The sequence below is a fragment of the Ceratotherium simum genome, chromosome 9, assembly GCF_057802395.1.
Source record: "Ceratotherium simum simum isolate JZ-2026a chromosome 9, ASM5780239v1, whole genome shotgun sequence".
Classification (NCBI taxonomy): domain Eukaryota; kingdom Metazoa; phylum Chordata; class Mammalia; order Perissodactyla; family Rhinocerotidae; genus Ceratotherium; species Ceratotherium simum.
Window position 1 is genome coordinate 64458034 of NC_141908.1, and position 25672 is coordinate 64483705.

At 38.8% G+C, this 25672-nt stretch overlaps 2 protein-coding genes across 3 annotated transcripts in view; both read left to right on the plus strand.

Annotated features, from left to right (window-relative positions):
- Nucleotides 1-3923, plus strand: part of ITGAV (integrin subunit alpha V) — a 94090-nt gene extending 90167 nt beyond the window's left edge. For both annotated transcript variants that reach the window (XM_014784671.2, XM_004426711.3), the window contains exon 30: nucleotides 170-3923. In XM_014784671.2, coding sequence (XP_014640157.1) covers nucleotides 170-265 — 96 coding nt within the window. In that variant the 3' untranslated portion in view covers nucleotides 266-3923. The remainder of the gene's footprint in view (nucleotides 1-169) is intronic.
- Nucleotides 3924-18614: 14691 nt separating this feature from the next.
- Nucleotides 18615-25672, plus strand: part of FAM171B (family with sequence similarity 171 member B) — a 70052-nt gene continuing 62994 nt past the window's right edge. The window contains exon 1 of the mRNA XM_004426713.3: nucleotides 18615-18958. Coding sequence (XP_004426770.2) covers nucleotides 18739-18958 — 220 coding nt within the window. The 5' untranslated portion in view covers nucleotides 18615-18738. The remainder of the gene's footprint in view (nucleotides 18959-25672) is intronic.

Genomic DNA, 25672 nt, shown 5'->3' on the forward strand with positions numbered 1-25672 from the left:
AAGAAAGGGACCTTTAATGATGACGCATGAGGAGCATTACGTATTATTTGAGGGAAGAAAAATTGTACCAGGTGCCATTTAAATTTTCTTGGTGATACTATAATCACTCAGAATACTTTTAATATTCTTCACTGATGTGGCTGTAATATAGTTTTTCTTCAACTGACAGATGGGCTTTTTTAAACGTGTCCGGCCACCTCAAGAAGAACAAGAAAGGGAGCAGCTTCAACCTCATGAAAATGGTGAAGGCAACTCGGAAACTTAACTGTGATTTTTAAGTTATGCTACGTCCTGACCCGTTAGAGTCACCAACTTCATTCTAGGTTTCAATTTCCTTCATGAGAAATTAAATTCCAAGACTGTGCTGCTGATGGTGCCCATTGTTTTAACCACAAAATGAGAGCAATATTTGTCAGCCTTTTCGTTATAATTAAGTTCAGACATACATTTAATACACATCCACTGACTTGTGTTTTTAGGTATTTAAGTAATGAAATTTCAAGTGATAGTTCTTCAATGTACATAAGACAGGTAGTGCCTGAGTTACCACTTTATATAAAATAGTACCTCCTACAATTATTGTTTCTGATTTTGTATGTTGGGTTTTGTTTGTTGTTTTTGTTGTTTTAAAGCCATCCAGATTTGGGCCTTAGAATCCACATCTTTGGTACAGGTACTTAATGTTAATACACATTACACTACAGTTGAGTTTTCAAGCTACTAACTTTATAACCACAGGAACTTGGATTTTAATATTACCTACATGGTAGAACTTAAAAAAAAAAAGCATGATCTCATCAAAATTCTTTTCTGTAATAGCAAAGGTACAGTATTTTGTTTTAATATGAAAATTGGGTACATGCTATTAAATTTTTATTTATATTTAATCCACAATCCACTTTATTACATTTTAATTTGTATAAGTTTTATTTCAAATCCTTTAAGCCAACCTATACTAAAAATTAGTTCTATACTCAAAAATGCCTCTTGTGTAATCGTTTAATTTCCGCTACGCATCATGATGCTTAAAGTCATATGGAGTTGGAAATCATTTCCAAAGTACATTTGTTCCATTGAACTAGTCTGGCTATTACAATACAGGAAAAAAGCATTTTAATGAAAAGGCTCTGTTTGTAGTTCTTTGATAGAGTTGCTTATTAATAGTACATTCTTAGATTAGAGCAAGAATTTTTAGTTGGGATTAATTTATTTTCCTCCTATATATGTATCGTTCCTTATGTTTCCAAAACTGTTACTGAGAAATGGTCAAGGTCAATGAGGAATCTTTACAACTTACAGGAACCTGCACCCAACCTCCCAAGCCCATAGGAAATGCTTAGAATTGAAATTCTCCAACTAGCTCACTGGTTTCCTTCCAGCATGATGCTACTCATGTGGATATCACCGCAGTTTTAGCAAAGTATAATGTGTAAAACCAGTCTCAGCTATCAAAATGACTTCTAAATGGTACTTTTATAAGCAATTCAAGTTATGGAAACCTTTTAAAACTTTCTTAGGCTTATTAACATAAATTACTTTTGTAGGATTTTTTAAATAAAAGCTGCATAGGTGTCAAGTTGTAATTTTATATGCCTGTAGGGTGATGAATCTTCTAGAGGAATATGTGATTTATTCACAGTTCCTCAAGGCCTGGGAATGACTATTAATTATACCTATTTTTGTGCAATTACATCATGTTGTGCATTAGAAATTGAGAGTTGAATAGCTTTTTTAACTGCTGTCTTCATTAGGTAATGATAAATATTTTCCTTAAATAATTGAATATTTTTCTATATTTTAAAAATAGTTGAAATTTATCTTGCCATGTCTTGTGTTATAATTCCCTACACAAGTGGCTAAGCTAGAATATATTCATAAAATAGAGGCAAATGTAGGTGAGTTATATAAGTTAGATTATTGACAAGACCCTGTATTTAGCTCTAATGAATTTCAAAATTAATAGGTTTTGTAGTATAGATTTTATTAGTAGCTTAAAAGATCCTAGTCATATGCAATAAGTATTTTTATTACCAATAAATTTAAAATTTTTAAGAAAAAAATATTTTTATCCTAGAGCCTGCCACCAGATGGTCACTAAGTTGGTCTATAACAACTTTCACCTTATATTTTCCCACCTAATAGAGTCATTCCTGAAAATATATGTTGGATAGAAATTCACTCTTTGAAAAGAAGGTTACTATTTGCTTTTGCAATCTGTTCCTTTTATGGCCTCTGTCTCAAGGTATAACCTTGTGTAGGAGATTGAAGGATGTTTCATTGGAAATTAATGTGCTGTTTTAATTGCCTTTATGAAATGTAGTTTTAAGCAATAGTATTTTCTTTTAAAAAATGAAAATTTATATCTCTACACAAATATGGTAGAAGTGCAATTTGAAAGTCTACTCTCTAAAGAAAATGTTTGGGAAAATGTTGGGCTTCTTTTTATCCTAAAGTAGCATATGAATGTATTTGGTTGAAATGTCAAAAAATAGTTCTATGAAAACTATTTTAATTTTCAAACATTTTAAATACTACTATGTTTGTGTGATTTATTGAGAATTAAAATCCATTCGAGTGTAAAACTCTTATAATCTGATTCAGTTTAAAAAAACATATGCGTGAGGTAGACAATATTTAAAGCATTTGATATTAGTAAAAAAGTATTCATACTGTTATTGATTTCTTATGTAGGCATTTATTTGAGAATTGGTGTTTTGAGAAACATTTGTGTGAGAAACATTCTTTCCCTTTCTTCCCTGTACCTTTCTCTTGTAATTAATTATTATTGTAATTCTGATTAAGTTCTTAATAATTCTGAAGTGTAAAACAGTTAATCAAAACATCAGTGCCACAATTCGACCTGTGTTATGAAACTACTTATTCATAGTAAATTCTCATTAATACTTTATATTTATATAAAGAGAAAATTCAAGTATTAGTAGAAGAGACTATTCTGGCTTCTTTAAGAGGGCTGTAAAGATTTTTGATAATGAATGATGACCATAAGAGAGAGATTTATGTGGCAAAAGTATAGTATATAATAGATCAGCTGGTTTTTATAAGGCAAACAGAATCTGTAAGATGATAGACATTCCTGTGTTGCAGAATGTAGTGCAGAGCTTGGAGAAGAATAAGTCTTTCTTGGAATACTTGTGTATGACCATTGCCTATCTCAGTGTCACTTTGTTTGTACTCTTGAATAGCTTGTATATGTGGTAGTCTGATAAATAAGAAAAAAATATAAAATTTGAAAATTGAAGATAGGATCAAAAATGGTGAATGAGATGACTTAATACTCACTGTTTTAGAGAGTATCCCCTTGGACTTTTTGGTAGGCTAGTTAGCACGATGAACCTATGGGCGTGTAGCATGCATATAAGCTTTTATTTCACGTAATTTCTGATACATAATGAACTTTTTGGGAGAGGTACTGAATCTTTGATTTTTATTGTCATTGTTCTCAAGTGCAATATAACAATGTAACCAAACCTAGATAATTTCAAAGTCATTATTAATTTACTAAACCTAATGTAAACAGATTGATTAGTATGTTTGTTAGCAGGAAGGAGTGATTCTGCTATGGATACACAAATGAAGTTATTTACCCTGAATTGTCCATTCTACATTCTTTTTCAGGCTAGACATGAACTATTCTCTACTGGTTTTAAAACACTTTAAAATATCTTAAGGTAACTTGGAACCTGTATATATCAAACTAATTTGCTACCTAAGTAACATAGAAAGTAATTGTCTTTGTTTAGCTTCTCTTGTGATCACCCACATTGGGTGAGACATAAAATGAGTGTGTTCTAAAATTTGTCATTTGCTAACTTGATTTGAGTTAGTGAAAATTGGTACAGTGTTCTGCTTAGTTTCCAATGTGTAACTTGTACAATAAACTTGAGCATATGGTGCCACTTTTATGTATGGACTTTATACTTTCTTTCCATGATATTGTTTTGTTTTTTAATCATGTGAGCCAGCATTAATGCACTAAAAGAATGACCTCAAACAGGTGACACACCTCTCTTAAAGTCTGATTTCTTAAGAGTGTTAGTTATTTGAAAAAAGGTAACACAAGAATAGCAAAAGAAACCTAACATTAAAATACACCAATTAGGGGCCAGCTGGGTGGCATAATGGTTGGGTTCGCGCTCACCACTTCAGTGGCCCAGAGTTTGCAGGTTCAGATCCCAGACGTGGACCTACGCACCACTCATCAAGCCATGCTGTGGGCATCCCATATACAAAATAGAGGAAGATGGGCACAGATGTTAGCTCAGGGCTAATCTTCCTAAGCAAAAAGAGGAAGATTGGCAACAGATATTAGCTCAGGGCCAATCTTCCTCATCAAAAAAAAAAAAAAATACACCAATTACAAGTCATAGAATCATAGTCATTTAAAATTTAAGAGGGGTTTCCAATTCCAATAAAGGCAGAGTGGCTTGAATCCTATAACAATGAACAAACTAGGAAGGAAAAAAAACTTTTTGAAGACACTGAAGTTCCCAAAAGCAGGCAGAAACTTGAGGGGGTTTGACTCTTAAGGAAGGGAACCACGCTTTACCCCCAGGTCACTGTCTGTTGTGTGGATAGAATGCAAGGAAAAAACCCCTCTCATTTCCTGAAATGATAGGACTCCCGTCGCGGCTAGAAATTGAGGATGAAATCTAGGAAAGGAAGGAGCCACATTGTAGGAGGAGGGAATATTTTCCCCTCAAATCCTTGGCTGACCCTGACCCTGCTCTAGTGAGACTCTAAGGAGCCCAAAAGGAAAACAACAGTTGGAAGGTTGAAAGAGCTGAGCAGTTATTCCAGCTACTGTCCACTGCTGGAGGAACAAGAGATTGGAGTTCAAGTCTTACCCAGTGACAGGGGCTTGGTAACACCCCAGTCTTTCCATTGAAACTCTGGAGGATCTTTGCCTTAGGAATAAATACTACATCGCAAGATTAATTAATTCACCCTAGGACAAAGGGGAAACCCAAAGGGGCCCACCCTAACGAAGCATAAAACCAAGCTTCCACAAGTTTAAGGAGATCCACCTATGATTTAATTGCTCCTAAAGGTGGTTCCTTTCAGAGGAAGAGACCACAACCTAAAGACTACAGTGTGTCATCCACAATGTCATGTGTGTATGTGTGTGTGTGTGTGTGTATAAATGGGAAGAAAGAAAAAATAGTTGACCCATAGTTTTGAAAAAAATTAGTCGATAGAAACAGACCCACAAACAATTCAACAGGCATTACTTTAAATAACTATGATAAATATGGTAGAGTCTATACAGGAAAACATGAAAATTTTGGGTGAAGAGGTGGGCATTTCAGGAAAAATTTGGAAACTAATAAAATAGACTCAAGTGGAAATCTTGGGACTAAAAAATACAGTATCTAAAATTAGAAATTCGTCAGAGGGGGATTAAAAGTAAGGTGGATAGAACAGAAGAAAGGATCAATGAACTTAGAGATAGATCAATAGAATTCATCCAAACTGAAGCACAGAGGGCACAAAAGAAACAGGATTAGGGGGCCAGCCCCCGTGGCTTAGCGGTTAAGTGCGCACACTCCGCTACTGGCAACCCGGGTTTGGATCCCGGGCGCGCATTGACGCATCGCTTGTCCGGCCATGCTGAGGCCGCGTCCCACATACAGCAACTAGAAGGATGTGCAACTATGACATACAACTATCCACTGGGGCTTTGGGGAGAAAAAGGGAAAACAAGGAGGAGGATTGGCAATCCTCCTCAGGGCTGGTCTTCCTCAGCAAAAAGAGGAGGATTGGCATGGATGTTAGCTCAGGGCTGATCTTCCTCACACACACACACAAAAGAAACGAGATTAAAAAAATAAACAGCCTCAGTGACCTGTGGGACAATCTAACTAGGTGCAAAAGCATTCTTAGAAAGAGAGGAAAGAGAAAATGGGGCAGACAAAATATTTGAAGTGAAAAAGTTTCCAAATTTGATCAAAAATAGCAACCTGAAATACTGGAAGCTCAACGAACCCCAAACGGGACAATCACAGACACCATCTCTACACCATGTCAAACTGCTGAAAACCACAAGTTAGAAGGGGTGTACCTCACCTCTTCGTACTGTTAATGTTGCCCAGAGGGTTCATTACTTGTCCAAAGCAGTCACTGTCAGGATTGGGACTACAGTTTACATAGTCAAACTCCTAGTCCAGTACGCCTTCCGCTGTGCAATACTGCCTAGATTACCAGTCACAGTTTATAAAAGGGATTTGCTATTATCTAGTGAAGAGGCTGAGATGCCTGAATATCAATTGGTGCAACACCAATGCTTTTCCAAGTGATATCTTTATTCACTTTCAACCTGTTCTGAATTGCCTAGAGAGTTATATGGTTAGATTCTCTTTCACACCCTGGTTCCCTTTCTTTGTCAGCCCCATTTCCTGAAGCATAACAAATATATAAATTGGTGGTGTTTTAATAAAAGGAGTGTTTAGATTTTGAATTTGAACTTTACAGTAATTTACCTTCGTGTTATTTTTAAAAACCTAATTGGAAGTAATTAATCTCAAAGTTCTACACTATTTCTCAGATTAGAGTGTTGAAATGGAATCTTTAGGCATCACTTTTTAGTCAATCTTTTATTCAGAATATTAGTTACTACAAAGTTACTACTAAAAAGCACTAAGTGATGTATATTATCAGTAGTAGTATTTAATTTGGAGAATTATGCTCTCTACCTGAGTAATAGAAATTATTCTTGATCTTGTGTAGGGTACATGGCAAATTTCCTGTAGGCAAGAAAGTTCTAGTGGCTTATAAATAGTCTCATCTTTGAACAGTGCAGTTAAAGTTGTTTTTGAGATTATAAGTGACACAAACACCTTTGAAATTCAGAGATATTGTCACCTAACTGGCAGACAAGTGAATGATTTTGCAGTTTGCAGTATAGCTTAAGTGAGGAAATGAAGAGTTTATTAAAGAATAAGCAAATTTCCAACTTCCTAGTAATACCAATTTTGACTTTTCAACTTGAACCATTACTACTAAACCAGAGCCAAGCACTTCACCACAATGTGGTGCTCAATTATCCAGTTGAACTTTAAGGGTTTTTTTCTCAATTACTCCACAAGTATTCAGTGATTCCAAGTAATAGAGACTACACAGCAGTAACTAATTTCACCTTGTTCCCTCTAGACAGCCACAGCCTCTCAAGGGAACCCTAAAGCAGCTGTAGTATAGGAGTGATTCAATGACAGAGCTGAGAATCTGGTTTACACATCATACAGAAATAGTCCCTTCTTCTCACCTCTAGTTCTCCAAATCCAGTTCTTCACCCTCCTCACTCCATATCCTCCCCTAGACCCATGCAGGCTTGGTGACTGGATGAGCCTCATTACTTTATCATGCCTTGGACAATGCAGTAGTTTTAAATTACTGCAAAGTCCTTTTGCCACGAAGGGTAACATAGTCACAGAATCCAGGGATTAGCTCATGGACATCTTTTGGGGGGTATTATTATGTCTACCACAGTCCACCTCTGGCCCTCAAAGAGTCACATTAATCTCACATGCAAAATACATTCAACCCATCCCAAAGTCCCCCCAAATCAAACCATTACAGCATCAACTCAAAGTCCAAAATCCCTTGTTAATCTCATCAGATTGAATGTCCCAAATCTCATTATCTAAATCATCTAAGCTAGATATGGGTGAGGCTTGGGTTATGATCCATCCCGGGATACAATTCTTCTCTATATGTGGACCTGTGAAGCTAAAGAAAAAGTTTTCTGCTCCCAAAATACAATGGTGGGACAGGCATATGATAATAATTATAGACATTCTGTTCAAAAAAGGGAAAAAAATAGAAAAAAAATTCACTGGTCTGAAGCAATTTCAAAATCCAGCTGGGCAAACTCCATTTGGTTTCAAAATCTGTGAATAATTCTCTGTGGCTCATGGCTGAACTCTCTGAGTCACCCCCCTTCCCACCTCCCCCCCTACAAAACGTAGCACAAGTTTGCAGCCGAGTATTGTTATCAGCCTATTTGTACTGGCAAAATTTTGTGGGTCCAATATGCTTTTCCATTTGTACTCTATCCCTTTTAGACCAAGCTGGCAGTGTTTCTGCTGATATAAAATTCACAAGAACCTTGTGGATCTCCTGTGTATGTCAAGGAGATTCACTCCATTAGACCAGAGACTACTCCACAGATCTTTCCTAAATAATTCCATCTCTATTTTTGGCTTCTGCTGAGATGTCTGAGGGGATCTATAAGTCATATGCTTAATCTCTTCAAAGAAAATTTTCTGAAATATTAGGAAAAGTTTGTACAGTCTCTGTGTTGTCTCTAGAGCAAAGTTTCTTGACAGTAAATATCTTAATTTTAGCATCCTTTGCAATCTGGATTTGTTGAGAATTTCCCAAATCATCAAGTCTGGTTTCCTGGGTTCTCTTTTTTTTTAGATTCATATCTATTTAATGAATTTAGATAATTAAGGTCAAGAAACACAAGAGGGGGTTGAAGGACTTGGCACATAGATGGCACAGTAATACCCCTCAATAGGATTGTCCCTAAAACAATCCCTTTTGAAAATCTAGACCCGGTCTTGGAGCAAACTCCAAGTCTTGAGCCTTTTGGTCTAGGTTTAGCTGGCTCCATCACTTCCTATCACATATTGGGCCATCCTAGCTGGAATGCCTAATGAACTTTTTTCTACCTAGCCACCAGACTTGGAGCAAATCTGTTGGAGGAAGGAGGATACATGAAAAGCCATAGATAAAATTGCCCACTATTTGACACACAGCAGATAATCCACGCATTCTAACTTCAGAGAATCTTAATGATTTACATGCCTGCCTCCTGAGCAGGGCTCTAAACCCAGCGTTTAGTAGCTGTTTGAATCATACGAGCCACTTTGGTTAATAATCCCAGACTCTCCTTATCTCCAGGAGAATGGATAATCCTACCCGAGTAAATGTGTTCTGGTCACAGCCCCACCTGGGATGGTAATTCTGGTACTGCTGGTAACACTGGTTGTAGTTGTAACTGTACATCTGACTATATTCCACTGGCGTCACATGGCTCTCTTTAGGGATTGCCATGCTCAGCAATGCCAGTTTAGACCCCAGTCCCACAGCTCCCTGGCACCCTGTAAGGGTTCACTTCTGTTCCAGTTCGTTGGTAAATTTCACAAAACCATAGCCTTTTGACATAAAGTAGATAATCCATGCATTCTGACCTCAGAGAATCTTAATGATTACATGCCTGTCACCTGAGAAGAGCCTCTAAACCCAGGGTTTAGTAGCTATTTGAACCATATGACCTGCTTTTCATCCGTGAATTCATCCGTGAATTTCACAAAACCATAGCCCAATGGTTTCACAATACCACAGCCCTGGTCTAAAATGGCCTTGCCTTCCCGATAGGAGGAGTAAATGTTGATGAAGAATTCTCAAAGCATGCCACCACCCACATCTGGGGTCAGGCCCTCCAAAAGAGGGAGTACTCAGGGCTAGTATTTGGTTATTTCCCATAAACGTTTTGCAGGTGTGGCTCCTCGAAGACGTTTCCCGTTAATTTTATGCAAACACTTCCCAGCTGTTGCCAAATCTGTGACTTCTACAAAGCACTAGCCAGCTGGAATCCCAGTGAGGCTGTTTTGGATAATTCTGATGCTCATCATGGTCTCCCCCATGGTGGCAAAGACTCTGGCGATGAAGTTCTCATCCACATAGGCTCCAGGTCACCCAACCACAGGCTGGCTTCCATAGAATTGTTGTAAATTTTGAAATCAGGAAATGTGAATCCTACTACTTTGTTCTTATTTTTCGAGATTGTTTGGCTATCCCGGGTCCCATGCAATTCCATGTGAATTTTAGAATCATCTTGTCAATTTCTACAATGAAGTCAGCTGGGATTCTGATAAGGATTGTGTTGATTCTGTAGATCAATTTGGGAGTATTGTCATCTTAACAATGTTAAGTTTTCTGATCCATGAACATGAGACGTTTTTCCATTAACTTAGGTCCTCTTTAATTCTTTGAACAATGTTTCATAGTTTTCAGAGTACAAGTTTGCCATTCTTTTGTTAAATTGATTCCCATGTATTTTATTCTTTATTTGCTGAGGAAGATTCGCTCTGAGCTAAATCTGCTGCCAACTTCCTCTTTTTGTATGTGAGCCACCACCACAGCATGGCCACTGACAGTTGAGTGGTGTGGATCCCCACCCAGGAACAGAACCCAGACCACTGAAGTGGAGCACGCAGAACTTAACCACTAGGCCACTGGGGCTAGCCCTGTATTTTATTCTTTTTGATGCTACTGTAAATGGAATTTTTCTTAGTTTCATTTTTGTATTGTTCATTGCAAGGATATGGAAATACAAATGGTTTTTATAAATTGATCTTGTGTCTTGCAATCTTTTTGAACTTGTTTATTAGTTCTAATGTTTTTTTAGGGGCTTGCTTAGGATTTTCTACGCAAGATCATGTCATCTGCTAATAGAGATGATTTTGCTTCTTTCTTTCCAATCTGGATGCCTTTTATTTTTTTTCTTCCCTAATTGCCTAATTGCTCTGAGTAGAACTTCCAGCACAATGTTTAATAGAAGTGGTGACAGTAGGTATCCTTGTCTTGTTCCTGAACGCAAAAGCATTCAGTCTTTCATCACTAAGTGTGATGTTATCTGTGGTTTTTTGTAGATGCCCTTTATCAGTATGTGGAAGCTTCAGTCCATTTCTAGTTTGTTGAGCATTTTTATCATTAAAGGGTGTTGGGGGGGCTGACCCCGTGGCTTAGCAGTTAAGTGCACACGCTCCACTACTGGCGGCCCAGGTTCGGATCCTGGGTGTGCACCAGTGCACTGCTTGTCCAGCCATGCTGAGGCGGCGTCCCACATACAGCAATTAGAAGGATGTGCAACTATGACATACAACTATCTACTGGGACTTTGGGGAGAAAAAGGAGGAGGACTGGCAATAGATGTTAGCTCAGGGCTGGTCTTCCTCACAAAAAAAAAAAAAAGGGTGTTGTATTTTGTCAAATGCTTTTCATGTGTCTATTGAGATAATATGTGGTTTTCATTTTTTTTTAATTTAGATATAATTGACATATAACATTATATTAGTTTCAGGTGTACAAAATTATGATTCGATATTTGTGTGTATCCTGAAATGATCACCACAATAGGTCTAGTTAACATTTGTCACCATACATAGTTACAAATTTTTTTTCTTGTAATGAAAACTTTTAAGAACTGCTCTCTTAGCAACTTTCAAATATACAATACAGTATTATTAACTATAGTCCCCATGCTGTACATTACATCCCCATGACATTTATTTTATAGCTGGTTTGTACTTTTTAACCTCCTTCACCCATTTTGCCCCCCTTCTCCATCTCTGGTAACCACCAATCTATTCTCTGTATCCATAAGCTTTGCTTTTGTTTGTTTGTTTTGTTTTTTAGTTTCCATACATGAGATCATACGGTATTTGTCTTTCTGTATCTGACTTATTTCACTTAGCATAATACCCTCAAGGTTTATCCATGTTGTCAAAAATGGCAAGACTTCATTCTTTTTATGGTTGAATAATATTCCATTGTATATATACACATACCATATCTCTATCCATTCATCCATCAGTGGACACTTACGGTTGTTTCCATAACTTGGCTATTATAAATAATGCTGCAGTGAACATGGGGGTGCAGATATCTTTTCAAGTTAGTGTTTTCATTTTCTTTGGATAAATACCCAGAAGTAGAATTGCTGGATCACATGATAGTTCTATTTTTAATTTTTTTGAGGAATTTCCATACTGTTTTCTATAGTGGCTGCACTAATTTACATTCTGACCAAAAGTGCATAAGTGTTCTCTTTTCTCCATATCTTCTTCAATACCTGTTATTTCTTGTCTTTTTGATTAATAGCCATTTTAACAGATGTGAGGTGATATCTCATTGTGGTTTTGATTTGCATTTCCCTGATGATTAGTGATGTTGAGCACCTTTTCATGTGCCTGTTGGCCATTTGTATGTCTTCTTTGGAAAACTGTCTATTCAGATCCTCTGCTGATTTCTTAATGGGATTGTTTGTTTTTTTGCTATTGAGTTGTTAAATTCCTTATGCATTTTGAATATGAACCCTTTATAAGATGTATAGTTAGCAAACATTTCCTCCCATTCAAATGTTTCTCCCATTGTTTCTTCACTCTGCTGATTGTTTCCTTTGCTCTGCAGAAGCTTTTTAGTTTGAGGTAGTTGCAGTTGTTTGTTTTTGCTTTTTTGCCTGTGTTTTTGGTGTCATATCCAAAAAAATCACTGCCCAGACTGATACCAAGAAGCTTTTCCTTATGTTTTCTTCCAATACATAGTTTTATAGTTTCAGGTCTAGTATTTAAGTCTTTAATCCATTTTGAGTTGATTTTTGTACATGGAGTGAGATAAGGCTATGATTACATACATGTGGATAACTAGTTTTCCCAACACCATTTATTGCAGAAACTATCTTTTCCTCATTGTGTGTTCTTGGCACCTTTGTCAAAGATCAACTGATGAAAAATGCATGGATTTATTTCTGGATTGTCTATTCTGTTCCATTGGTCTATATGTCTGTTTTTATACCAGACCATGCTGTTTTGACTACTATAGCTTTGCAGTGTCTTTTGTTTTTGTTTTTTTTTTTTTTGTGAGGAAGATCAGCCCTGAGCTAACATCCATGCTAATCCTCCTCTTTTTGCTGAGGAAGACTGGCTCTGAGCTAACATCTATTGCCAATCCTTCTCCTTTTTTTCCCCTTTTTCTCCCCAAAGCCCCAGTAGATAGTTGTATGTCATAGTTGCACATCCTTCTAGTTGCTGTATGTGGGACGCCACCTCAGCATGGCCAGACAAGCGGTGTGTTGGTGCGCACCCAGGATCCAAACCTGGGCCGCCAGTAGCAGAGCGTGCGCACTTAACCGCTAAGCCACAGGGCCGGCCCTGCAGTGTATTTTGAAATCAGGTAGTGTGATGTCTCCAGCTTTGTTCTTTTTGCTCAAGATTGCTTTGGCTATACACATTCTTTTCTGGTTCCATATGAATTTTAGGATTGTTTTTTCTATTTCTGTGAAAAATGCTATTGGAATTTTGGTAGGCTTTGCATTGAGTCTATAGATGGCTTTGGGTAGTATGGACATTTTAATAATACTAATTCTTCCAATCCATGAACAAGAGATATCATTGCATCTATTTGTGTCTTCTTTAATTTCTTTAACCAATGTTTTATAGTTTTCAGTGTTCAGATCTTTTACCTCATTGGTTAAACTTCTTCCTAAGATTTGGGCTTTTTTTTTTGGATGCTATTGTAAATGAGATTGTTTTTCTTAGTTTCTTTTTCAGATAGGTCATTGTTAGTGTATAGAAACACAACTGATTTTTGTAGGTTGATTTTGCAATTCAAATTGTAAAAATTGCAATCCTGAAATTTTACTGAATTTGTTGATTAGTTATAACAGTTTTGGTAGAGACTTTAGGATTTTCTATATATAGGATCATGTCATCTACAAACAGAGATAATTTTATTTCTTCTAATCTGATTTGGATGTTCTTTATTTCTTCTTGCCTAATTGCTTTGGCTAGAACTTCCAGTACTATATTTAACAGAAGTCTTCAGAGCAGGCATCTTTGTCTTGTTTCTGATCTTAGAGAAAAAGCTTTCTGCTTTCACCATTGAGTATGATGTTAGCTGTGGACTTGTCACATATGGCCTTTATTATGTTGAGGTACACCCTGTTAATACCTAGTTTGTTGAGAGTTGTTTTTTTTAATCTTGAAAGGGTGTTGAATTTTGTCTAATGCTTTTTTTTTTTCATCTATTGAGATGATCATATGAATTTTATCCTTCATTTTGTTAATGTGGTGTATCACATTGATTGATTTGCAGATGTTGATGGATGTTGTTGGAGGAGGGCCTGGAGCCTGAGTCCATGGAGGCAGTCTGACCCTGGGTCCCCTGGAGCCTAGGTCTGTCGTTGCTGGCCTGGCGCTGGGGTAGGCCTGGAGCATTGGGCCACAGGTGCTGGCCTGGAGGCTGGGTCTAAGGTACTAGCTTGGTGCCTGGGGCCTCGGGGGCCAGTCTGGTGCTGGGGCAGGCCTAGAGCCTGGAACCACAGGGGTGGATTCTTTCTCAATTCTTGATAGCATTCATTTTTTTTCCCAGAATTATTTGGCTTCCCTATAATTTTTTTTAACCAACCTTTCTTACACCAAAAGAAATATATTATATATATATTACACACACAAACATATTAGTTGATCCTCATTATTCACAACTCCATGTTTCTGAATTTGCCTATTTGCTAAAATGTATTTGTAACCCCCAAATCAGTACTTTCATGGTTGTTCCTGGAAATGTGCAAAGCAGTGAAAAATTTGAGTTGCCTGACATACATATCCCCAGCTGAGTTCACACAAGGTGAAGCTCTTCCTTCTTTCAGCTCTCACACTACATACAAGTGTCCTTTTTGTGGTCTATTTAGTGCCAGTGTTTTTTTCAGTTTTGTACTTTCCGTTGGAGATTTTGTTGTTTAAAATGGCCCCCAACTATAGTGCTGAAGAGCTGTCACTGTTCCTAAGCCCGAGAAGGCTGTGCTGTGCCTGACAGAGAACATACATGTGTTAGGTAAGCTTCTTCCAGGCATGAGCTCTAGTGCTGTTGGCTGTGAGCTCAGTGTTAATGCACCAACAATATATAATAAATAAGGTGTCTTTAAACAGAAACACACATAAAACAAGCTTATGTATTCTTGGGTTGATGAAAATGTTATGACCAGAGGCTCACAGGCACAAAACTGTATTCCTTTTAGGAGTAATGGTTCAGTATTTGCTAATTTAGTGTTCACAGTGACTTTATAGAACATAACTAACAAGAAAAAGTAAGAATTGACTATATATAGTATGAAATTTTATATACGTTATAAAATATATATAAATGAAAATGAAACAGAATAAGCATACATACATTAACAAAAGAAGTAACAGCTGACGTTTACTGAACAGTTTCTATAGAAAGAAACTCTAATTTTACATTATCTCACTTTGTATGACAAAATATGTCTTAAAAATATAGTATAACAGCCAAATTGCCAGATTCAGATCTTGGGTGGCTGCTTAGGACAGTATCAAGATGAACTGGTAATACACACTGCAGGATAGGTGATAGGCCACGGCTCGTTCAGTGGTAGTCTCTTTGCATTTGGAGTGCCTGTGGGACATCTCATAGTCTAATGTAAATGTGATCTGACTGTGACCTCACGTCATTCACCATCATACTTGCTTCAGCTGATTTATCTGATTGGACCGTCCCTCTCCACCCCCACCGTTCTTACCTGTGTTCTTCCCAATGTTTACAACCTCGCCTCTTTAACTGGCAAGCTCCCTTCGAGCCTGAAGGGCTAGCTTAGACATGACCTCCTCCAGGCCACGTTTTCTGACGCTGGGAGCTTTGATTCGCTGCCCCTGCTTTGAGCTTGCATGACACCTCATATATCCCCTTGGGACTCTGTTATTTAAAATGCATATTTACTTGCCTGTATCCTCACTAGTGTAGGTTCCACAAGGGTCAGGGCCATCATGTTCACAGCTGAGTCTCCAGCTCTGACCACAATGCCTAACAGTGATTGTTTGATTACTTGGTTGATTAAATCAATAAATCAATTTTATGAGGCAGAGCTACTGGTTAATGGAGGAGGGCCCTGGAGTCAGACGGCTCTGGTATCCACCACTTATAGCTATGTGTGTGATTTATACAAGGTTCAGGCCTCAGTTTTCTCAAGTGTATAGTGGGAGAAATTATAGAGCCTAAAAGGCAAAAAAAAATGAGATAATGTAAAATTAGAGATTCTTGCTATAGAAAGTGTTCAGTAAATGTCAGCTGTTACTTCTTTTGTTAAGGTATGTATGTTTATTCTGTTTCATTTTCATTTATATATATTTTATAACGTATATAAAATTTCATACTATATATAGTCAATTCTTATTTTTTCTTGTTAGTTATGTTCTATAAAGTCACTGTGAACACTAAATTAGCAAATACTGAACCATTACTCCTAAAAGGAATACAGTTTTGTGCCTGTGAGCCTCTGGTCATAACATTTTCATCAACCCAAGAATACATAAGCTTGTTTTATGTGTGTTTCTGTTTAAAGACACCTTATTTATTTATTTATTTATTTATTTATTTATTTATTTATTTTAAAGATTTTATTTATTCAGTTTTTCCCCCCAAAGCCCCAGTAGATAGTTGTACGTCATAGGTTCACATCCTTCTAGTTGCTGTACGTGGGACTCGGCCTCGCGTTGGACGGAGAAGTGGTGCCTCGGGGCGCTCCGAACCCGGGCCGCCAGCATCAGAGCGCGCGCACTTAACCGCTAAGCCACGGGGCCGGCCCGACACCTTATTTATTATATATTGTTGGTGCATTAACACTGAGCTCACAGCCAACAGCACTAGAGCTCATGCCTGGAAGAAGCTTACCTAACACATGTATGTTCTCTGTCAGGCACAGCACAGCCTTCTCGGGCTTAGGAACAGTGACAGCTCTTCAGCACTATAGTTGGGGGCCATTTTAAACAACAAAATCTCGAACGGAAAGTACAAAACTGAAAAAAAACACTGGCACTAAATAGACCACAAAAAGGACACTTGTATGTAGTGTGAGAGCTGAAAGAAGGAAGAGCTTCACCTTGTGTGAACTCAGCTGGGGATATGTATGTCAGGCAACTCAAATTTTTCACTGCTTTGCACATTTCCAGGAATAACCATGAAAGTACTGATTTGGGGGTTACAAATACATTTTAGCAAATAGGCAAATTCAGAAACATGGAGTTGTGAATAATGAGGATCAACTAATATGTTTGTGTGTGTAATATATATATAATATATTTCTTTTGGTGTAAGTATGTTATAGTATGAGTCTCCAGGTCTGACCACAATGCCTAACACTGATTGATTACTTGGTTGAATCAATAAATCAATTTTATGAGGCAGAGCTATTGGTTAATGGAGGAGGGCCTTGGAGTCAGACGGCTCTGGTATCCACCACTCAGCCATGCATGTGATTTACACAACATTCAGGCCTTAGTTTTCTCAGGTGTATCGTAGGACAAATTATAGAGCCTAAAAGAGGCTCCTTTCCCCACCCAAACAACCAATCATTTCTGTTGATTCCAGCCCTAAATATTGAATATCTCACTCCTTTCCTCTCTTTTCCAGTCTCACAAGCCTTGCCCATCTCCTCGTGGGCTTTTGCAAACACCTCTACACTGACCTCCTCTTCTCCAATCTATCCTGTGTAATCAATCTTCTATACTGATAGCAAAGTGATCCTTGTAAAATGCAGACTGGTGGTGAGTCTCTTCCCCGATTAATTTCTTTCACTACTTCATAATCACTTGCAGAGTAAATTTCAATTTCCTTATATAGCATCCAAAGTTATTACAGGAGTTAACATATATAAAGTGCTTGAGCAGTGCCTGGCACACAGTTAAGTACTACAGAAGTGTTTGCTCTTACTTAGAAAATGACCTGATCTCCGGTCTCCTTTCAATCTAAAACACTGTCACTCTGTCACAATCATTGCTCACAGTTTTCCAAGCACACTGTGTTATTAAACTCCTCTGGGCTTTGGGTGCGTGCGCGCGTGCGCGCACACACACACGCTGCTCTACTTTTTACATGACCTGATTGCTCCCATTTATGTGTGGAAATATTATTATTCTTTAAACTCCACCTCCCCGGTGGAGTATTTCACAGCCCCTTCCATATACCGCATAGTTAATTTCTTCCAATTCATTGCAACCTCTACATGTTGTAGTGTTTCTCCTGTGGCAACCACCACCCTGGATGATAATGTTTATGTGTTCCTCTGCCCTAACAGGAAGTGAGCTCCTAGAACGCAGGGGTTCTATCTTCGCTTGTTCCAAACACTTGACTAAATGCCAGCACATTGTAAGCACCTAGTACCCATTTAGTACAATATGTCGTACAATATTACATTAGTACAATATTTAGTACAATATTTTGAACAAATGAAAAATATACGCTACAATTAGACAAAACGTACTTAAGGACACAACGATACAGAAAGACATTCCCGCTTGGGCAGAAAAAGGAAGTTTAGTCAAAATCTGGAGAGCAATAGTTTAATTTCTAGCTAACCAAAGATGGCCTTGATAAGCAAAGCCTATGTGGTTAAGAGACTCCGGCTTTTTGATCTGCTGATGCTGAGTTAAGTGTTGTAGGAAGGTAATCAATGTACCACCTTCTCCTCTACTTTAGGGTTAGGTGGGGGGAATTTTATTCCACTTTCTGCAAAATTTCCCGGAGCCTCGGTAGGGGCTGGAGGATCTGAAAGTCTACCAGCTCCCGGAAGGGCTCTCCTTTCTCGTTTACGTTTGGTGGCTTCCGCCCGGCACCGCGCCCCAGCACCGCGCCGGCCGCGTGCCCTCGGAGCAGCCCGGCTGCGGGAGACAGCGGAGCCCGGGCCCCGGGCGCCCGGCTCGCCCCGCCCCGCGCATCACGTGCTCGAGGATGCTACCTTCCCCCGCCTCCTCCTCCTGCTTCTCCTCGGCCTCCCGGGCCTCCTCCTGCTCTCGGTGAGGGTGTGCGAGGCAGGCGGCGCGCGGGGAGCGTGCGAGCGGGCGCTGCCGGAGCCCGCAGCCCTGGCGCCCGCCGCCGCCCGGGGCCCCGCAATATGCCGCCGCGGCCCTCTGGCTCTCGGCCATGGCGAGGCTCAGCCGGCGCGTCCCTTGCACCCTGCTCTTCGGCCTGGCCGCGGTGCTGCTGAAGGCACCACTGGTCCCCGCGGCCGCCAGAGCCGAGCTCAGCCGCTCGGATCTCAGCCTCATCCAGCAGCAGCAGCAGCAGCAGCAACGGCAGCGGGAGGAGGCTGAGGAGGAGAGGCCAGAGGTGCCTGGGGCATCCTCCACCGTCACTGTTCCAGGTAGGTCGCGGCGGCCCGGCTCTGCCTTTCCATCTCCGCCGGAGATCTCATCTGGCGTCGCTGGCTTCCTCGCCCCTTCCCTAGCCCGATCGCTTCCCATCGCCTGTCCCTTACCCATCCCCATCTCCGCCATCTCCCCAGACTGCCTGCCCAGGACTCGGGCTATGCTTTGGTTTCGGGAATATGCCCTTTGGATGATGAGCTTTCTGGGAAGCGCAGAGCTCTGCAGTAGAGTGGGGAGGGGTCGGGAGGGGTAGGGGTGAGTGACTGCCTCCATTGATCTTTTTCTCTTCCCTCCCTTCTTCCTGAATTCTTCCCTCTGCCCTGGGAATGACTGTACACACACACACACACACACACGAATAACTAAACACACACACATTCTCAAATCCCTTTAGTATTCTGTTCTTTATCCTTTTCTCTCCTAGAGACTGAAAATCTTGCCATAGACACCCACACGTCCCTTTTCACCCAGCCTTCTGTATTTAAATTTAGACCCGGAGGAAGAAATCTTGATTTATTTTATTATCTGTTTCTATCTCTTCTTCTCCTGGGAAGGGTTTAAGGCAATTTGCAAGAATGCCTTCAGTATAATAATAAGATGTAACAAAACAAAATGAAATAGGAGTTTGTAATTGAAGGAAAGCTAAAAGAAGAGGGGGGCAGATAAAGTCGGTAGAGATGTTAGTACAGCGAAGCCTGCCCCCGGAGAGGGGAATCTCACTTGTTAGCAGAACTTAATGAGGCAGATTCTTGACACTATTCAGTGAGGGTGAGGAAATACGCTGTAGTATATGTGGCTGTGACAGTCCCTCATTTCCTGCCTTGTTCCCCCCCATTAAAGCTCTCCCGGTAAGCAAAAAGCTGGATTATGCATTTTAATAGCCTCTCCCCACCCCCCACCCCAGTCCCTTCCCCAGCGTAGATGCTGCCTGCTATTTGGAAAGAAAAAAAGCCATCCATTTTTTGGCAAGTGGGCTTAGGTTTCTGCAAAAACCAAAGTGAATTATATTATAACATTTGCATTTAAAATCCTGCCTAGTAACATTATACAAGATGCTGAAAATGAGATTTTAAAGAGTGGAATCAGCGTCTTATTTTGTACTGCTTGTTCGTCATCAAAGAGCAATACTCAGGCATGCCAGCTGCGATTCGTGACACAGCCAGGGTGATTTAATTTATCAGAGTGCTCTGAGCAGAGGATGAAATCACCAAAGTGTGCGGGATAGCATGTGTTTCTGACACTCTCTTAAACCATTAATAACACTCAAGTGTGGCTACAAGTCCTGAAAGGTGTGGAGTGTATGGTGGTTTTCCTGCCTGGGTTTTTATAACTGAAAGTGCTAACAACACGGTTTGGGTGAGGCTGCTGTTAGACATGCTGTTTGCTAACCTTAAGGAAATTAGAGATAGGAGAGTGTTTGAGAGTCTGTCTTCATTATGAGAAGGATTTCGTAAGTTATGAAACAGAAGTCTGAGAGAGGATTGGTGGATTTTATGGTTTGCAGTATATTTTTATTTCGATTTATCTTTTAGGAATATTAGTGAAATGGCTTTTGACTACTGTGATATAGATATGTTGTGATGAGGATTATGAATAACTGCAATAAGATGAAATCTTTTGTATCTAGTGTGCACATTAAAATATCTGTTTTTTGATATTTGTGAGGGAATATTTTTGAAAAGGATGATGGTTTAGGAAACTAGCAGTTTTTGTCTTATTTACCTATTAGAGTAATCAAGAGAAAGGAGGCCCTGTCTCCTAAATCCGACTAGACCCTGAAAAGTAACATATGATGCCTCTTGTTTTTGCCTCGGAAACTCTAGCTCCTCAAGCCAGTGGCAGGAAAGGGAACAATTTAGTTGATTGCTGTTTTAGTTATCGGAATATGGAGTCGGGTCACGAAACACAACCCATAAACAAACAAAGTTAAAATAGTCCTCTGAGCGCGTTGTGATCTCTAGGGTGAACTGGTCTTCCTGCTTCAACCTTTGTTCCTCTACTGTCTGTTCTCACACAGCTAGTGATGTTTTTAAAAACATTAAATGGGATCATTTCTGCTCACAGTGCTCCAATGGATTCCCATCTCTCACATTAGATGCCCAGATCCTGAAAATGGCCTACAAAGGCCTAGAGCCCCTGTATGCACCCCCCCCTCCCATCGCCCACAGCTCTGCCCTTAACTCACTCCACTCCAGCTACGCTGGCTCTCAGTTTCTTCAGTTTGCAAGGGGCCTCTGGCATGGGGCCTTTGCACTTGCCGTTTTCTCTACCCGGAATTTCTCTCTGGAATTCTGGAACTTCACATTCTTCAGGTTTGCTCAAATGTCACTATACCTGGGAAGCTTTCCCGACCGGCTTTATGAAATAGTAATCAGCGTGCCGTTTCGTACTGATTCCCCTCCACGACACTTATCCTCAGCCCCTCTTGTAAGCCTGTCTCCCCTTACTAGAACGTAAGCTCTGTGAGGGCGTGAACGTTGTTTTGTTCCCTATTGTATTAAATGACTGTATATATTTCTAGTACCTAGAAGAGCTCCTGGTATGCGTAGGTTTGTTGAATGAATGAAGGAAGGAAGGAAGAAACGAAAATGCTGGCATCAAGGATCACTTTCACCTTCTGAGTATTTGCTATTTAACATATGAAATTCTTCGTTGGAATTTAGCAGGGGATGTATAAAAATAAAGAAATTTTAGGTAGAAGTATCTGTAAGTAGAGGTTATAAAGTATATAAATTTTGGATCTTGTATTTTAGCTAATTTTGGTGTTTATCTTATGCTGACTGTAGAGGACTAATTGATATCAATGCTTGAGTCCACTTATGAGGGTCTGTCAAGAAGATTCTTTACCCGAGTGTACTTATAATCCTCTTATGACCTAGGAGGGTATTAACGTATCTTTAAATAGCTGATTGAGCGTGAGTTCATTCTTTCCTCTGTGTGGTGCTTCTGATTCTTTGGACATGTTATGTGAAAAACTATAGGACTTTCCTCAGGGAAAATCTAGAAAACTAAGAAAACACATTTAGTGACTGGTATGTGACTGAACATATCAGTCCATAGTAGAGAAATGGACCATTGACCTTGGCTAGTATTCTCTCGATTTTGTTATTCTGAAAATTTATGTTTCTTTGTATTGCTGAGAAGTAAGAAAATGAGGTTTAAAAAAGTTGAATGTGAGATTTAAAAAATCAGAATTTAAGAACAGTAAATTTTTATTTTCTCATTAATTTATAAAACACACCGTCTTCAGAGAGTCGTGAGAATCAAGACTAAGGTTGAGATGGGTCAAATCAGTTGTTTTTTCTGGTGTTTGCAGCAGCTCTGATTTCTCCATCTGCACCAGTATTTGTTAGAAATAAATATTTGAGGGGCCAGGGAATAAAAATTTGGGGGCTATGGTAGCTGAGACAACCATATCATATTCACTGTGATGGCCCATTAGAAGGGAGGCATGCTGGAGTGGGGGCGAGAGGAGCTGGAAAAAATAATGAGCTCCATTTCAAATTCTCCATGTGAAGCACAGACACAGGGGATCTCCATGGATTTTTATAAATATTTTCTGCATACAGAGAAAGCTTCTTGAGAGGTATATTTTTATGATAAGAATTTCTTATTGTATATTTCACCGACATAGATTTTTAACCTTTTAGTTTGGAATATGTCAAATAGACAGAAAGTAAATAGAATAGTATAATAAAAGCCCATACCCATCACCCAGCTTTACCAATGATAAAATTCTGCTTTAATTGTTTCACCCATACCTCCATCCGTTTCCACTATTCAGGACTTTTCTTTTTTGAGGTAAAGTGTACATATATTGAGATGTGCATCCCTTAACTTAATGACAAATGGATATACCTGTGTAAGCATCACCCCATCAAGATACAGAACATTTACACCACCCTAGAAAATTCCCTCATGTCCCATTCCAATCCCTCTCTTACGCAGAGACAACTGCTGTTCTGATTGTTTTCATCATATATTAATTTTGCACTTTCTAGAACTTCATAAAATAGAATCATACAGCATGTACTCTTTTGTGTCCAACTTCTTTAGCTCAGTCTAATTTCCATAGGTTTTATCCATGTTGCATTTTCAATAGTTTATTCCTTTTTACTGCTGAACAGTATTCCATTTTATGAATTACCTAGGTTTGGTTTATCACTTATTCTGTTGATGGATATTTGGGTTATTTCCAGTTTTAGCTATTGTAAATAAAGCTGCTACATTCTTGTACAAATCTTTGTGTGGATATGCCTTCATATCTCTTAAGTAAATGCCTAGGAGTGGAATTGCTGGGCCAAGTGGTATGCTTTTGAAGTGAAAAAAAAATTTTTTTTTTCATATTCTGTGTAGCTGAAACCTACTTCACTTAATAAAATGTAATTTAAAAATAATGAAATTCAATGTAGACTATTAGTGCATACTTAAATTCAAATAACTTGATTTAAACAAACCTGACTGAAATCTCCCATTTATGAAAGCTTTTATTTATTTACTTTTTTCTATTCAAGAAATTTGAAAATCAATAGGAGAAGTGGGATTAGAAATCGACTGTTCTCTCTAAAGTACTCATGTTTTAAAGGCCGTATTCCCAGATGGAGTATTTATGATTTCTTTCCAGGATTTTAATATCCAAAAGGAGCTATTTCTTGGTGTTGATTACAGGTTGAAAAGCACATGCCATTGTGTTGAATTTGAGTCCAGTTTGTTTTAGTGGTGGTTTGTCAGTGTTCTTAATGTGATGGAACAGAAACTAGAAAATATTTTTCTGAAACAAAACTCTTCCCCCCGAGTATATAAATATTGAACTTGATTCTCATTCAACGTTCTGTCTGACTAGGTTAGCTGCAGTGTTGTCATTCATTCACTTGGCTTAGTGTGATGTGTCTTCATTTCTTTTTGTCCAAATTGCCTTAGCTAGGAAATGGATACAATATTTTCCATCTGCTAGTGGTAAAAAGTATGCTTTGGAGTATTTACCTGGAAAACTCTAAAACTATGAAAGCTATGCGTTGTAGGGAAATACATCATAAGCTTAAGAAAACAGCTTCTGTTTGCTTTGAAGATTGTGTTTGGAGATGTCAGTTTAATTGGCCTTTTGTGTAAACACAATGTGTTATGTCCAGGACATATGAGAGTCTGTGCCTTTTAAATTCTTTTTCTTTCATGCCTGTCTTATGTCATCAGGAATACGCAGTATTCTTAAATACTTGTTGATAATGTCTGTGAGTATAAAGGCCATTTCGCTTGGGCCTGAGTACCGTTTCATGTAGGGTAGAGGGTGTCAAGGAAATGATAATCACTTTCCCTCATTGCTGACATATCAGATCTGCGTCAGTGACCTAGTGAACCAAGACTGTAAAATGCCTCAGTAACATATTACGCTTATCTGAAATCTTGAGTTGATAATGTCTAAGTTCTCCATATTAAGGTTCTAAGTTTTGCGCGGAAATTAAGATTTAAAATTAATTTCATTTATAGGTGAGTGAGATTTCAATTTCTATTTAATGTGCTTTTTTCTTAAGCAGGTTTCTATATCATAACAATTTAGAGAATAACATAAAATTTTAAAATAAACATTTGCCAATATTATCAGTTATTGTACTTAGTTTAGTTTTGTTCCTGTTCAGTAAAGAAGTATTATTTATAAACTATATAGTTTTGATTCAGTTGTTAGCTCTGCTGAAATTTAGAACATTTAGATAGCTAAGCCAATAGCAGTTCGTATCTGTGGCCCTAAATGCTAGTTGGACTTAGGTGACCAGTTGACCAGTTGGAAGCTGGTAAAAATGTCCAGCCTCAACCCAGGCCGCATGCTGCGAGGCCCCTGGCTTGTCTCTGGGGTGAGTACTCCAGGGATGTTGTAGAATTCCGTATCCTTTGGTCTTTCTAAAATAAAATGAAACTAGTGTCCATGGTTTTATTCCCACTTACTTACCCTTTTGCTTTTTTGTAATAGGAGTGTGACACAAACAGAAACAGGATGAGTAGATGGATGAGTTGTTTTTCCTAGTGGGTTAACTAATTGGGTTGAATAGAAGCTGCAAAGGTCCTGGATTTTGTGACTTACTGGATTTTGTGACCCATTCCACCCTTGTCTGTTGTCTCCTGTGTTTTTGGAAAGGATAGAAATTAAGCTGTCAGAATATGGCTGTGTAGAGTTAAATGGATTATGTTTCTTCAAAACTTGAAACATGCTGCTAATGTTCTTTCATATTTGCATGAGTAGAGTTTGTTTATAAATATCTGGGTGATTGAGATAAAATTATCAGAAGAATATCCATTTACTGCAAAAATGAAATAGAGGGAGGCCACGCTTTTTGTGTCACAGAAAAAACATCACCAAGAGTAATGGGTATAGTAGGAATGATTTAACTATTTTACTATCTAAGTAAAGTGAACCATGCATGGATTAATGATGTGTGTCATGAAACACTGATTATGATTAATTCAGTTTGTTTACCTGAAGTTAAAAAAAAAAATCTATCTACTCATTTATGTTTAAATAAGTTGTGGGGCTGGCCCGGTGATGCAGTGGTTAAGTGCGCGCTCCTCTGCAGCAGCCCGGGGTTCGCAGGTTCGGATCCCGGGAGTGCACCGACGCACTGCTTGTCAAGCCATGCTGTGGCGGTGTCCCATATAAAGTGGAGGAAGACGGGCACCGATGTTAGCCCAGGGCCAATCTTCCTTGGCAAAAAGAGGAGGAT